General features: G+C 45.1%; 1 protein-coding gene across 2 annotated transcripts; it reads right to left on the reverse strand.

Moving 5' to 3' along the window:
- Nucleotides 1-208: 208 nt before the first annotated feature.
- On the reverse strand, nucleotides 209-12,822 carry LOC143831507 (killer cell lectin-like receptor subfamily B member 1B allele A). Of its 2 annotated transcripts, XM_077324541.1 has the most exons (6): nucleotides 12,668-12,822; nucleotides 9,547-9,636; nucleotides 6,518-6,637; nucleotides 4,505-4,659; nucleotides 3,742-3,848; nucleotides 209-1,417 (listed from the first exon to the last, which is right to left on the reverse strand). In XM_077324541.1, exons 1-6 carry the CDS (start codon nucleotides 12,750-12,752, stop codon nucleotides 1,291-1,293), a joined length of 684 nt encoding a protein of 227 aa, XP_077180656.1. In that variant the 5' UTR covers nucleotides 12,753-12,822; the 3' UTR covers nucleotides 209-1,290. The 2 variants fall into 2 exon arrangements, with proteins under 2 accessions (XP_077180656.1, XP_077180657.1); XM_077324542.1 differs by lacking the exon at nucleotides 6,518-6,637.

Here is a 12,822-nt window from a genome sequence, read left to right on the forward strand (position 1 = left end):
GAAATTATTATGGCTGTGAATTCTGTATTCTGAATTGTGGGCAAGTATAGAGAAAACTAGCTGAGCTTTACATCTGTAAACAGCTTCGCTGTCTACATATTTGGCTAAGTCCTTGGTGGGCGGAGAGTGGGCACGGCCAGTCTGGGTGAGGGCCCAATCGGGACGCGCGAAGCGCGTTTCGATTGGGCCTTCACCCGGACTGGCCACACCCACTCCCGCCCACCAAGCCAGCCACCACTGCCGCACCAGGCTCCCTTTGGCCCTAGAAGCTCTCTTGCCATGGCAAGAGAGCTTCCAGGCCCAAAGGAAGCCTCCCATGGTGGCGCTGCTGCAGGGGGGCCCTGCGCTCTCCCTTTAGGCCCCATAGCTCTCCCGCTGTTGTGAGAGAGCTGTGGGGCCTAAAGGGAGCCTCCCATGGTGGTGGCGCTGCGGGGGGGGGCTGCCCACTAAGGGGGGGCCTTTCAAAGCCCGTCCTTAGGGATGGGCTTTGAATCTAGTTAATCCCATAAGTGTATTAAGGCTTGCTTGTATAAGAGTCCCTTTAGGACCCAGATAATATCACTTGTTCCTCTATATTCTGTTGCTCCCATTCCTAACATCTTGTCCAAACCAGTGAATGGGTTTGGAATCTTGTCCAAACCAGTCCAAACCACAGTTAATCTTGCTGCATAATAATACCTTTTGATATGTGGAATTGCAAACTTACTTTCCTTCAAGCCACCCTGTATCCATGGCTTCTTATTATCAAAAAATATATATTATCAATTCACTTTGTTTTGTTTACAAATAGAGTAATTTCTCTTTAAAGATCAAATCAAAATGTTTTTCCTAGATAAAAATTAGTCCCCTCTCCCCCCACCTCCAGCTTCTTGAAGCTTGACTTCTGAAGTGAGAGGCTGTGAGCTTCATGGACTCATTTGTCTGAACTTATATCTTAGTTCCTATTCTAATCCTGGGTTCATTTCTAGGGTTGCCAGGTCCCCCCCCCCCTGGTTACTAGTCTCCCCTGGCTACTGCTTTGTTGTCAATGGTGTTTCACCAGCCTGGAGGGAGGTGAGTAGCGGGGGTACCTCAGGGCTCGGGGCTCAGCCCGGTACTTTTTAACGTATTTACTTCTCTCCACAGAAGAAAGTTCATGTTTTGCCGTAGAAGCGTAAATTCGGATGCTGAGATGTAAACAGAATGTGTTTCAAAATGACGACATTTTGATGAAAATAGAGGTGCTCTCATAGGATTTTACATTCTTAGCAAACAATGACATTACCTAATATAATTCCATCTATCACCATATCATATCAAAATGGGATCTTCCTGGCAAATCCACCCATGGACAGCAGTGCAGATGTCAGGAGAGATTGTGCTGCCCCTTATTATTCCACAGGAGTCCTCTTCAGCAGTGCTCAGTAGTCCTTGGAACCTGCAACAGAAAGGAGACCATTCCTCTTTAGGGCTTGAGGCTCTGGAAGTTCTTGCCTGTCCTCATAAGAAGCTGCCCCCCTCTCTTATCCAGTTCTGCCTTTGCACCCAGTTTCTCTTCCTGGTGCTTTCTGTATCAACCATCAGGTAGACATGTAACATTTCCAGAGATATTGTAACCACTTTGTTTCAGTTATAATTAAGGGAAAAACTGAAATATATCCAATTTGGGTGGCCAACTCCTTGCAGTGTATGGGATCCTCAAGGACTTTGGGCAGTGTGTGTGTGGGTGTGTGTGGGGGAGTGCCTCACTTTCACCTATATCCCTTCCCCACACCATCTTCTCTCCCCCTCTTTCTGGCAACCCCATATCCCCTTTCTCTGCCATTCACCAGCCTAGCTTGTATTTGTCTGCCACCTTCAGCTCTATTTATTTACTTTATTTTAATCTCCAAAGTGGTGGCCAAAACTGTTTGCATCCTTTTTCTCTGTACAACAACCCTGCGAGGTAGATCAGGCTGAAACTATGTAACCAGTCCAAATCATGCCGTGCGCTCCCACCGCAAGATGCAGATTCAAACCTGGGGCTCCCAGACCCTACTCAGAAGCTCTAACTGGCTTTCATAGGGTGGCTGCTTTTGAATCATGTAAGTCAGTGGACTCCAGGGTACTATATCCAACTGAGGCCTCATCCCTCCCCAAGCCCCCCCCCCCCCCACCTCAGACTCAACTCTGCAGAAATTTCCTAACCTGGAACAGGCAAGCCTAGCCAGGTATAGCCCCCAAGGGTGCTCTCTCTCTCTCTCTCTCTCTCTCTCTCACACACACACACACACACACACACACACACAGAGAGGAATCCTCTCCTGTATGCACACAAAAGCTTATACATGAAATAAAACTGCGTAGTCCCATCCATCTTGAAGATGCCACAGATGGCACGCTGTTTTCTCTCACACATGTGAGAGAAAGGAGGGGGCATGGAGAACTCAGCCAATGAAGGGAAGGGAGGCTTGGCTTTGTATCTCTTCCACCAGGTAAAACTGCTACACAGCAACAGCCCCAGAGAAGAAAGGAGAAAAAGATTGAGTGAGCTGGGCAAAAGCTAGCCTGTTGGGGTGGGGGTAATTGGGGGTATTTCCCCTGGTTTCTTAAAGCCTTGGAGGGACTAGGAGGGAAGAGATGCAAAACCAGGGGATTCCAAGTCCCCAATGGAGAAATTGTAACCCTACCAAGGAGTCTTTTCAAAGACAAAAATAATCCTGGGAACAGGCCTGCCCCACCCCGGGTCTTTTACTGATAGGACCAAAACCCTGGTTGAGAAAGCCTGCTGTAGAAGATAGCAAGCAGAAATACACAAGGAAAGAAGGCCCTGGCTGATCCTCTCCTTGTGAGTGCAGAAATGCATCCTGGATTTGAGAGTTGTATATGCATACGAACAGTACTCATTCTCTGACACTGCCACGCTAAGCCAAATGACACACTTCTAAGCAGACAAACTTTAGTTGATTGTAAGAAGAAAATATTCCACAGACGTTTGTTGTTTTTTAAGTACTCCACAAACTTTTTATCTTTCTGGTGGGATTTTTTAAAAAGTCCTCGAGAAGAGGGGAATAAAAGGTCAACTGTTTACCCCTTGACTTCCCTCCCCCATGCCTTCATATCTCCCTGTCTCTAATAAGAATTTAATCGGAAACGATGCAAATCTAAGTGCTTCCATGGTACTTAGGGCCAATTCAGATACTACAGTACAGAGTCTTCATAGCCATCATAAGAACTTTGTATTGAGCTATGGAAGTCCTGTGCCTCACAGATGAACACAGGTCGCCCCAGTTCTCATCATGACCACAGAATGCGGGGAGAATGGCTTTCAGTCCTTCCTCTGCCCAATTTTTGCTTCTGGGGAACTCTTTCCTCCACTAGAAACTTACTTGTAAGACCCATTACAAAGCAGATGCAAAACTCCCATTGTATGACTAATATAAGGTGACCAGATTGTCCCACTTTTGGAGGGACATCTGGGGGCACCTGTCAAATTGTACTTATGTTGACATTAAAAAAATATATTACAATACTATTTTTGCCGTCTATGTGATCTATGCAAAATTTTGTTGCTCCATATAGACCATATAGATTTTAAATCAAGAACCCCCCCCCCCGGTGTCCCGCTTTACCAATGTTAAAATCTGGTCACCTTAGACTGATATAAAGTTGTTGTGGACACAAAGACTTTGTATCATGTGCACTGGCCCACAAATCATCCCTAACCTAGAGACTTAATGTTTTACTCTTTAGAAATCTTTTTTCTTTTTAATGGAAACTTACATGTTCTGGTCAAGCTGGTGACCTGTGATCCACCTCCATTTCTTTTCAGACAAAGAGAGTCCAATCCAATATCTCTGTGCATCCTCTGTAATATTTTTTAAGAACTCCTGTATCGTAAATAAAGTGTTTGGGAGTATTAGTATCAGGGTTAGAAGGTGGCAGCAGAAATACCCAGAGAGAAGGGTATTTGCTGGTATGGAGGTAGCTGCCACACTTCCAATTTTCCAAAGTGAGACTTGTGCGACTATTTCCTCATGTGAAGCACTTGTATTTTCACCAAATTATGCCAGGTGTTTGGGGGGTTTATAAGGCAAGGATGCTCCTGTGTGGACTTAGTCTGCACTCCTTTGATTCAACAAAGTGTCAGTGAAAACACCACATGCATACATGCCCACATACTAGAACTCTCTCTTTTGAGGTACTGTAATTTAATCATTTCAGAATGCCACCACTTGGTTCCGCTGAACTTGGTTATTGGAAACATTGGCAGGGAATAAATGGATTCCTTTCAAATCTGGCTCTTGATCACAGGGTTTCCTCATTTGCCACCGGAACATTTACTTTGAGAAGCTTGATATTTTCAAGGCCACGTACAGATATTGCGATATCCCAGGTCAGACAATAACGCTGTAAAAATGCATTAAAATTAAATAATTTCCTAAAACCAATGCATTATCAATGATTTTGATGGGGCAGAAAGGTTTGGACAAAAACTATGTATGCAAAAGGGATGTATGTGAAAATGCAAGGTTGTTCCTGTTACCATTTCCTTTCTGTCTTGGATCACCGCCAGCTGAGCCCCCTTTGCTGAGCAGTCACCTTGGCTCTCGGTCCAGGATTTGAGATCTTTTGATGCCCAGTAACATTTGTCCTGGTGGAGGTGCCATTGCACAGGACAGATCTGGCAAGGGGAATTCCCTGGAGAAGGAAAGACACGCCTGCTGTTAGTGTTTCCAACTACTCTCCCATTAGTTGATTAGCAGGGCAGCAGCTTGACAATGAAGACGTAACTCGCTTTTTGGCGTAAACATGGCCACAGATGTTTACTGAACTCTTCCACTCAGCGGTGGGAAGGGGTTGGTTTAGCATGAGTGGGGGCCTGACCCTTCAGCTGTCCAGCTGCTCAGCCTGAGGGTGCATAGATGCCCGTGACCTGCCTCATCCCTTCCGGGAGAGCAGGCCCTCGCCATCCATCCCCCTCACTGGGAAGTGACCACTTCGGGGCCCCACCAGGCGTCCACCTCACTTTGGTGCCCCTCAGTCACTTGGCTACGAGCTCGTGGCCTCCCAGCAGGGTAGGCCGCATTCACACCCCTGCTGGTCTCATTATGGAGACCCCCACACCCCAGGGCTTCCAGTGCACAAACTGGAGCCCTGCCAACAGGCCCCTGCCATGCCTAAACCCCAGCTGTGATGAGAAACCCTAACAGAACCCAAGCCACCCAAGTGTGACCCCCAGGGTGGGAAGGAGGGAAACTGCTCCAGCTGGAAGGCCTGGGCAAACAGAGGGCGTCAAGCCACGTGGTGCCACGACCCACCCCCTGTGCTTGACATTGGGCAACATGCCCATGCTCGCCCGCAAATTCCCTGGCCCGCTCCCTGCTGCATCAACGGCATCCATGGTGAATCACGGCCGCTAATTAGCAAAATATCTAGGCACAAAGTGTTGGAATCTCTCCTTGCTTGTTAGCTAATTACCTGCCTGCTGGGACTGAGACACACTCCAGTTGGTGGCTGGGGTTCGGGATCAGGAAGTAGCACTGTGCAGCATCTCATAATGGTGAGCAACACTTAGGTTAAGGTGACCAGATTGTCCCACTTTTGGAGGGACATCTGGGGGTACCTGTCAAATTGTACTTATGTCGAAATTATATGGCCGATGGATTAGGGCTCTTGCATGGAACCCGGGCTCTGCCCTGGCCTTAACCGTACGCCTGGCAGAAGAGCTCCATCTTGCAGGCCCTGTGGAAAGCTGGTAACTCCGGCTTTCCGCAGGGAGATATAATCAAGACATGTGCTAAACTAACAGACTTTAAGATATCCAATACCTACATGGATGGAGGAAAACCAGACCATGAAGAGAAGACACTTGTTATTTATAGACTTCTGCCTCCCAAACCTTCCATCTGTCTCATTAAGCTCCAAAAATGTTGATAGAATTTTGGGTGATTCCTGGAAAGGTGGAAGTGATGTTACTCTGTTGCTGACTGTGGCCCTCATATCCCATTCTGCTGGTGATCAGTCTGGTCCTGGCAAACCTAGAGTACTGCCATCAGAATCCGTATGTAAACCTAGATGTTTGTCTGGGAAGGAGCAGAAGAGGGAAAGACTTGCTAGGTGAGGCAATTGCTTTTGGCCTGGACAAAAGACTTGGCAAAACAAAGGTTGTGCAGATGTGTTTGTTGTAGTAATGCTCTCAAACAGCCACAAGAAGGCTGTTTGTGTTTATTCATTGTTTTATTCAAGGTATATGAATCTATGCTCACTTGCTATCTTGTGCAGAGGAATGGAATGGACCCCTCTAGAGGTTTGACATGGAACCTACAAAACATAAATTGGTATTTCAGGACAAGTCAATGCGGTGAACAGTACCAAAACAAAAAAGGCGCTACTGCTGGAATAAATCACTGACATTCCAGAACACTTATAAATACAGCTACACTGTTTACAGAGTAGCAGTGTTTACAGGATCTCTCAGAGTAGCACAGAGGGATAGTACATTTGTGAAGAAAGTAACTTGATCACTTTTCCTTATCGAAAGGGTCATTGATTTTACCTTCACTTTGGTTGCAGATTCTGCTTCGTAGAAGAGACTGGAAACTGTCTGAGGAACAATTGCTTTTCACCGGGCAGGAGCCAGCCCCTGCTTCCCTTTTCTCATTCTGCAGCTGCAACACTTTAAAAAGGGAATATAAAGGGGATTGCCCTTTAAATCTAATATTTTTATTCATAACAGCTGCATCATCCATGTTTGTACACCTACTATGGAAAGTCATTTCTGGATCAGTGAAGACATTGTGATGCGTGGCTTTTAATTAGAGACAGCTATTGGAGTTTGTTTTACTATCGAATGTCCTGCTTTCTAGGGTTGTCAGGTCCCCTTGGACACAGGAGGAAAGTGGGGTGGGGGTGGGGGGTGGGGTTGCCAGATCTGAGGGAGACCCCCTGTGGGTCAAAACGTATTTGGTCTGTTCTTCATGTGCAATTAGATATGTATCAGTTAACTTTGTTTTTAATATATTATTGGTGCACTTTAATAAATATTTGTAATAATTTTTTAAATATTGTTTTAACATTGTTTTACAGCTTAGCTTTTCAGTACAGATAGTTACCATATATGGAACAAGAGATGCCAGATGTTCAAGCTGGCTTCAGAAAATGAAGAGGCTCTAGAGGTCGCACTGCAAATTTACATTGGTTACTGGAGCATGTAAAGAGCCTCTTGTGGCGCAGAGTGGTAAGGCAGCAGAAATGTTGTCTGAAAGCTCTGCCCATGAGGCTGGGAGTTCAATCCCCGCAGCCGGCTCAAGGTTGACTCAGCCTTCCATCCTTCTGAGGTCGGTAAAATGAGTACCCAGCTTGCTGGGGGGTAAACGGTAATGACTGGGGAAGGCACTGGCAAACCACCCCGTATTGAGTCTGCCATGAAAACGCTGGAGGGCGTCAACCCAAGGGTCAGACATGACTCGGTGCTTGCACAGGGGATACCTTTACCTTTTACTGGAGCATGTGAGAGAATTTCAGAAGAAAACCAGCTTGTGTTTCAGAGATCACAGCAAAGCTTTTGACTGTGTGGATCATGAAAACCCATGATTGGTTAAACAGATGGATGTGCTACTGCCCCTGATTGTTTTGATGCTCAACTTATATTCTGGACAAGAGGCTACTGCTAGGCTAAAAATATGGAGAAATAGAATGGTTTCCAAATGGCAAAGGATTCAGACAAGTATGTATTTTATGTTTCTATCTCTTCAATATATATGAAGAATCTATCACAACGATTTAGATGAAGGTGGAGTGAAAACTGGAAGTAACATTGACAATTTGAGCTATGCAAGTTACAACATATTACTGCCAGAAAATAACAAAGCCTGAAAATAATTCCTAATGAAAACTGAAACAGAAAGTGCCAAAGGAGGATTATGGCTGAACATCAAGTAGACAAAAGTGATGAAAGAATTACATCATGACACAACTTCAAGGTTGGCAATGAAGAAACTGAAAGTGTTCAAGGTTTTCTATTCATTGGCTCAATCATCAACCAAAAGGGAAACCACAACTAAGAAGGATGGTAGGGATGGTGACCAACTTCCAGTTAATTTATTCAATGGTATTCCCCATTACTATGTATGGGTGTGAAAGCTGAGCAATGAAAACAACTTACAGGAAGAAAGCTGATTCATTTGAAAGGTGGTGTTGGAGGAGAGTTTTCTGGATACCATGGACTGTCAAAAAGGCAAATGAATGGGTTCTCTATCACAGCAGTTCCCAACCGCCGGTCCAGAGACTGGGACCGGTCCGTAGATCAGTTGGTACCGGGCCGTGGCTCCTCCTTGTCCTCCTCCCCGGCTGCTGCCTTGGGGGCTGCCCTGCCACTCTGCCGCCGGCTCACCTTTGGTGCTCTCCAGCGACCACCATGGCTGGGGCTCCCCCTCAGAGTGGCATTGCACAGATGCTGCTGGTAGTGCCCCCCAGTGGGCAGCAGGAAGTCAGGGGTGCCAGCGGGAAAGCAAGTGGAGCAGGGGCTCAGGCAGCAGCAGCAATGTCCCTCGGCAAAAGACTGCCCCCCCCGGGCATGAGCTTTCGAGTGCAAGCACTCTTCCTCACACTAAATGAAACAGAGCTAAAAGATTTTGCATTTCAAGAATGAATTTTGTGTCCCATCAAATAATTTGCAAATCCATTACTCATCATCATTCAGTTTTAAATATTAGCAGTGTAAACTTTTTACGGAGGTTATTTGTACAGGATTTCAATGTGCAATCGGTGTATCAAAGCTGAGTCCAGAATCAGAAATGTCTGTCCTTAAACTGATTTTTGAAATTGGAAGCAGAAATCCATTCCTAAGTATTTAGTTTTCAGTTCCAAATGTAATTTTTATTCCGGCAGATTCCAAAGGACATACAATATGGTAGAATTGCTTTTGTTTTCCATTCAGGAGGAACATCTTTCCTGTGCTGTGTGAATAACTGAAACCATATGAATGGGAGTAGATTAGGATCTTTGCTTGAACAGAGGGAGATGATGAATGGGTGATATCCTGGATTCACAGTCCAATTGGTGCAACATATGACAAGAACTCTATGGATATGTAGTGTCTCCTTTGCAGAACAAAACAATGAGAAAGAATCACGTATAAGAATTTGGCTCTCACTTGACTGGGTTGGCCATTCAGTGGTCAAATGTTTAAAACTTTTCCATGCCTGGTCCACCAAGAGCAGCAATTCCTTTAAACAGATCGGCCACTGTCCTCACACATTTCCTATCACCTACCACAAAAAGCATTTCCGCTCCTTTGCTTAACATTTTCACAGAAAACTAGTACTAAAAATAAGGGTAGAATACCAGCAATACCATACCTTGCTTCCTATTTAGAAGAGAGGAAGCCAGCTTTTTTAGAAGGTGGACTTAAGCAGAAACTACCCATCACTTTTTTTTTAAGGCAGAAACATCCTGTTTTTCATTTCATGGTAAGAGTGTGGAGAAGGGGATGGCCTCCCCAAAAGAATACCGATAGGCAAGAGGAAAACCTGATAAGAACAAAAAGCACAAGTGCTTATAAGTCTAAGTTCCTCCGTTACTCACCCAGAATGATCACAACGGCCACCAGGATGACGATCCCAGCACATGCGACCCAAAGCATAATCTGGTGCCAGCGGGGAGTCCAGGGTACATCTGTAAAAAGTGACAGCTAAGTTGTGGAAACAGAATAATCCAAGACTAGTTTTCCCCCCCTGTATGCTGAAGAATATTGCAGTGATGAAATTACTTTGGGGGGCCAAGGCTTGCTCTACAACCTTCCTAATGCTGCAACCCTCTAATACAGTTCCTCATGTTGTGGTGACCCAAACCATAAAATTACAGGGGCATCACATCAAAATCACAAGATGTCATAGTCCCATTGTATACGGCACTGGTCAGACCACACCTGGAGTACTGTGTGTAGTTCTGGAGGCCTCACTTCAAGAAGGATGTAGATAAAATTGAATGGGTACAGAGGAGAGCGACGAAGATGATCTGGGGCCAAGGGACCAAGCCCTATGAAGATAGGTTGAGGGACTTGGGAATGTTCAGCCTGGAGAAAAGGAGGTTGAGAGGGGACATGATAGCCCTCTTTAAGTATTTGAAAGGTTGTCACTTGGAGGAGGGCAGGACGCGCAGAGGAAAGGACACGCAGTAATGGGTTTAAACTTCAAGTACAACGATATAGGCTAGATATCAGGAAAAAGTTTTTCACAGTCAGAGTAATTCAGCAGTGGAATAGGCTGCCTAAGGAGGTGGTGAGCTCCCCCTCACTGGCAGTCTTCGAGCAAAGGTTGGATACACACTTTTCTTGGATGCCTTAGGATGCTTAGGGCTGATCCTGCGTTGAGCAGGGGGTTGGACTAGATGGCCTGTATGGCCCCTTCCAACTCTATGATTCTATAATTCTATGATTCTATTACGCAAGGGCTCTTTCACAGAAATTAAACCAAAACTGACCAATGGCATGAAGATCCCTTGTTCATGACTGTATACAAATTATTTTTTTTCTGGGGTTTCTCAGTTCAGTTCTGCCTCTTGTCCCACCATGCCCATCTTGCTCTTTTCCGCTGCTCGAGACAGACAAACGCTCTGTCTCGATCTACTCCACAAGGCTGTTGTGTGGATGGCGCCCCCCCCCCGGCCAAGCTACTTGCCCTGCCACGACCCCTGTGAAAGGGTTGTTTGACCCTCAAAGGGGTCCCGACCCCCATGTTGAGAACCACTGCTCCACAGGATGTTCTTTGCACCCAGTTTTTCAACAGTAATTTAAAATAAATAACATAAATGTTAGATAAGATTATAATACCATATGTCACATGCACTTGACCATCTTCCCACTCCCTTATGCCTGAGGAAGGAACATACTCCTAAGCAAATGTGAACTCACGCCAGGAATATATATTTTATTACAGGATTTTTTAAACTAATAGTTTGAATAATTTTAACAATTGCAACTCACTGTTTTTAAGATTGTGACTATGTTTTATTATATATGCTGTAAACAGCATATATACTCTAAACAGCATATATACACCATATAAATATTGAGTTAATACATAAAACTAAAAGTTATTAAAGAAACTTAAACTCTGTTCTATAAGTGGGTCCAAGTAAGGTCTGCTTTAGAGGAAAGGAACCTTAGTTTATGACACTTATTCTAACCTGTACCGATAATGCTGAAATCAGAATCTGGTAACAATATCATTGCGGGGCTAGATGACCCAGGAGGTCCCTTCCAACTCCATTATTCTATGATTCTATCTCTTGACTCAAAACTGAGTTTTGATGATGAAATATTGCTTGTTTTTCAGACAAAAGAATGAAGTTCCCACATAGAATTGTCTCCCCTTTTTAAAAAATCAAGAAAATCCTTCATCCTTCAAAACAGTGCCACGTATGCATGATGCTCCAAGGGCTAACTTTAGTTAATTTAGTTAATTTAGTTAAAAGATTATATTGAAGTCTGTCACTCCCTGTACCATAGAATCATAGAGTTGGAAGGGGCCAGACAGGCCATCTCATCCAACTCCCGGCACAATGCAGGATCACCCATGGGAATCCTTGATAAGTAATCGTCCAGCTGCTGCCTAAAGTTTTCAATGAGGACAGAGCTTACTACTTCCTTAGGCACCTGATCCCACTGCTGAACTACTCTACCTGTAAAAATCTCCCCCCTAATATCCAGCCTTTCTGCTTATAATTTAAACCCACTGTATGAATCCTCATTGCAATCTTACACTGTAAGCCCCATTCAGTAAATATGTTTAAGCCTGTATCACCAAACCACACACCACATCCACACGGGCATCTTTCCTCCTGTTCTTCAGAAGTAGCATATTAGTTTGGTGTCCTACCATTCCATTTCTGAAAGTGCACAGAATACATTTTCCCCAAGTACAAAGACAATTTCTAGCCATTCAGCATAGAATCATAGAAACATAGAATCATAGAATCATAGCATTGGAAGGGGCCCTACAGGCCATCTAGTCCAACCCCCTGCTCAATGCAGGATCAGCCCAAAGCATCCTAAGGCATCCAAGAAAAGTATGTCTCCAACCTTTGCTTGAAGACTGCCAGTGAGGGGGAGCCCACCACCTCCTTAAGCAGCCTATTCCACCGCTGAACTACTCTGACTGTGAAATTTTTTTTCCTGATATCTAGCCTATATCGTTGTACTTGTAGTTTAAACCCATTACTGCGTGTCCTCTCCTCTGCAGCCAACGGAAACAGCATCCTGCCCTCCTCTAAGTGACAACCTTTCAAATACTTAAAGAGGGCTATCATGTCCCCTCTCAACCTCCTTTTCTCCAGGCTGAACATTCCCAAGTCCCTCAACCTATCTTCATAGGGCTTGGTCCCTTGGCCCCAGATCATCTTCGTCGCTCTCCTCTGTACCCTTTCAATTTTATCTACGTCCTTCTTGAAGTGAGGTTTCCAGAACTTAACCAGTCCATAGAGAGAGACAATCATCTTGATATTTTCATAGAAGGATCTGGTCATGGTCATTGAAGAATAGGATTGGAAAAGAGACCCTCCCCCCTCCCCCGACACCCACCCACCCTGCAACCCATCATATTGATGGAGGGTACCATGCATGCTTTCTGGCCCCATGACCACAATAGCAAACATTTTTTTTACACCCTAGATAAAACTTTGGAAACTAACACCAAAGCTCACTTACTGAGCTGCTGAGCTGGACAAAGCTGGCTCGAGGCATGAGGTCCCGAAGGGGTCTTGAGGTCAGCATAAACTATTTCTCCAGCCATGCAGTAGAAGCTGTGCCTCTGTGACCAGGGGAAGCTGTCTGCTGTTTGTGAGCCGCACGTGAACCTGGCT

The sequence above is a fragment of the Paroedura picta genome, chromosome 3 (genome assembly GCF_049243985.1).
Source record: "Paroedura picta isolate Pp20150507F chromosome 3, Ppicta_v3.0, whole genome shotgun sequence".
NCBI lineage: Eukaryota > Metazoa > Chordata > Lepidosauria > Squamata > Gekkonidae > Paroedura > Paroedura picta.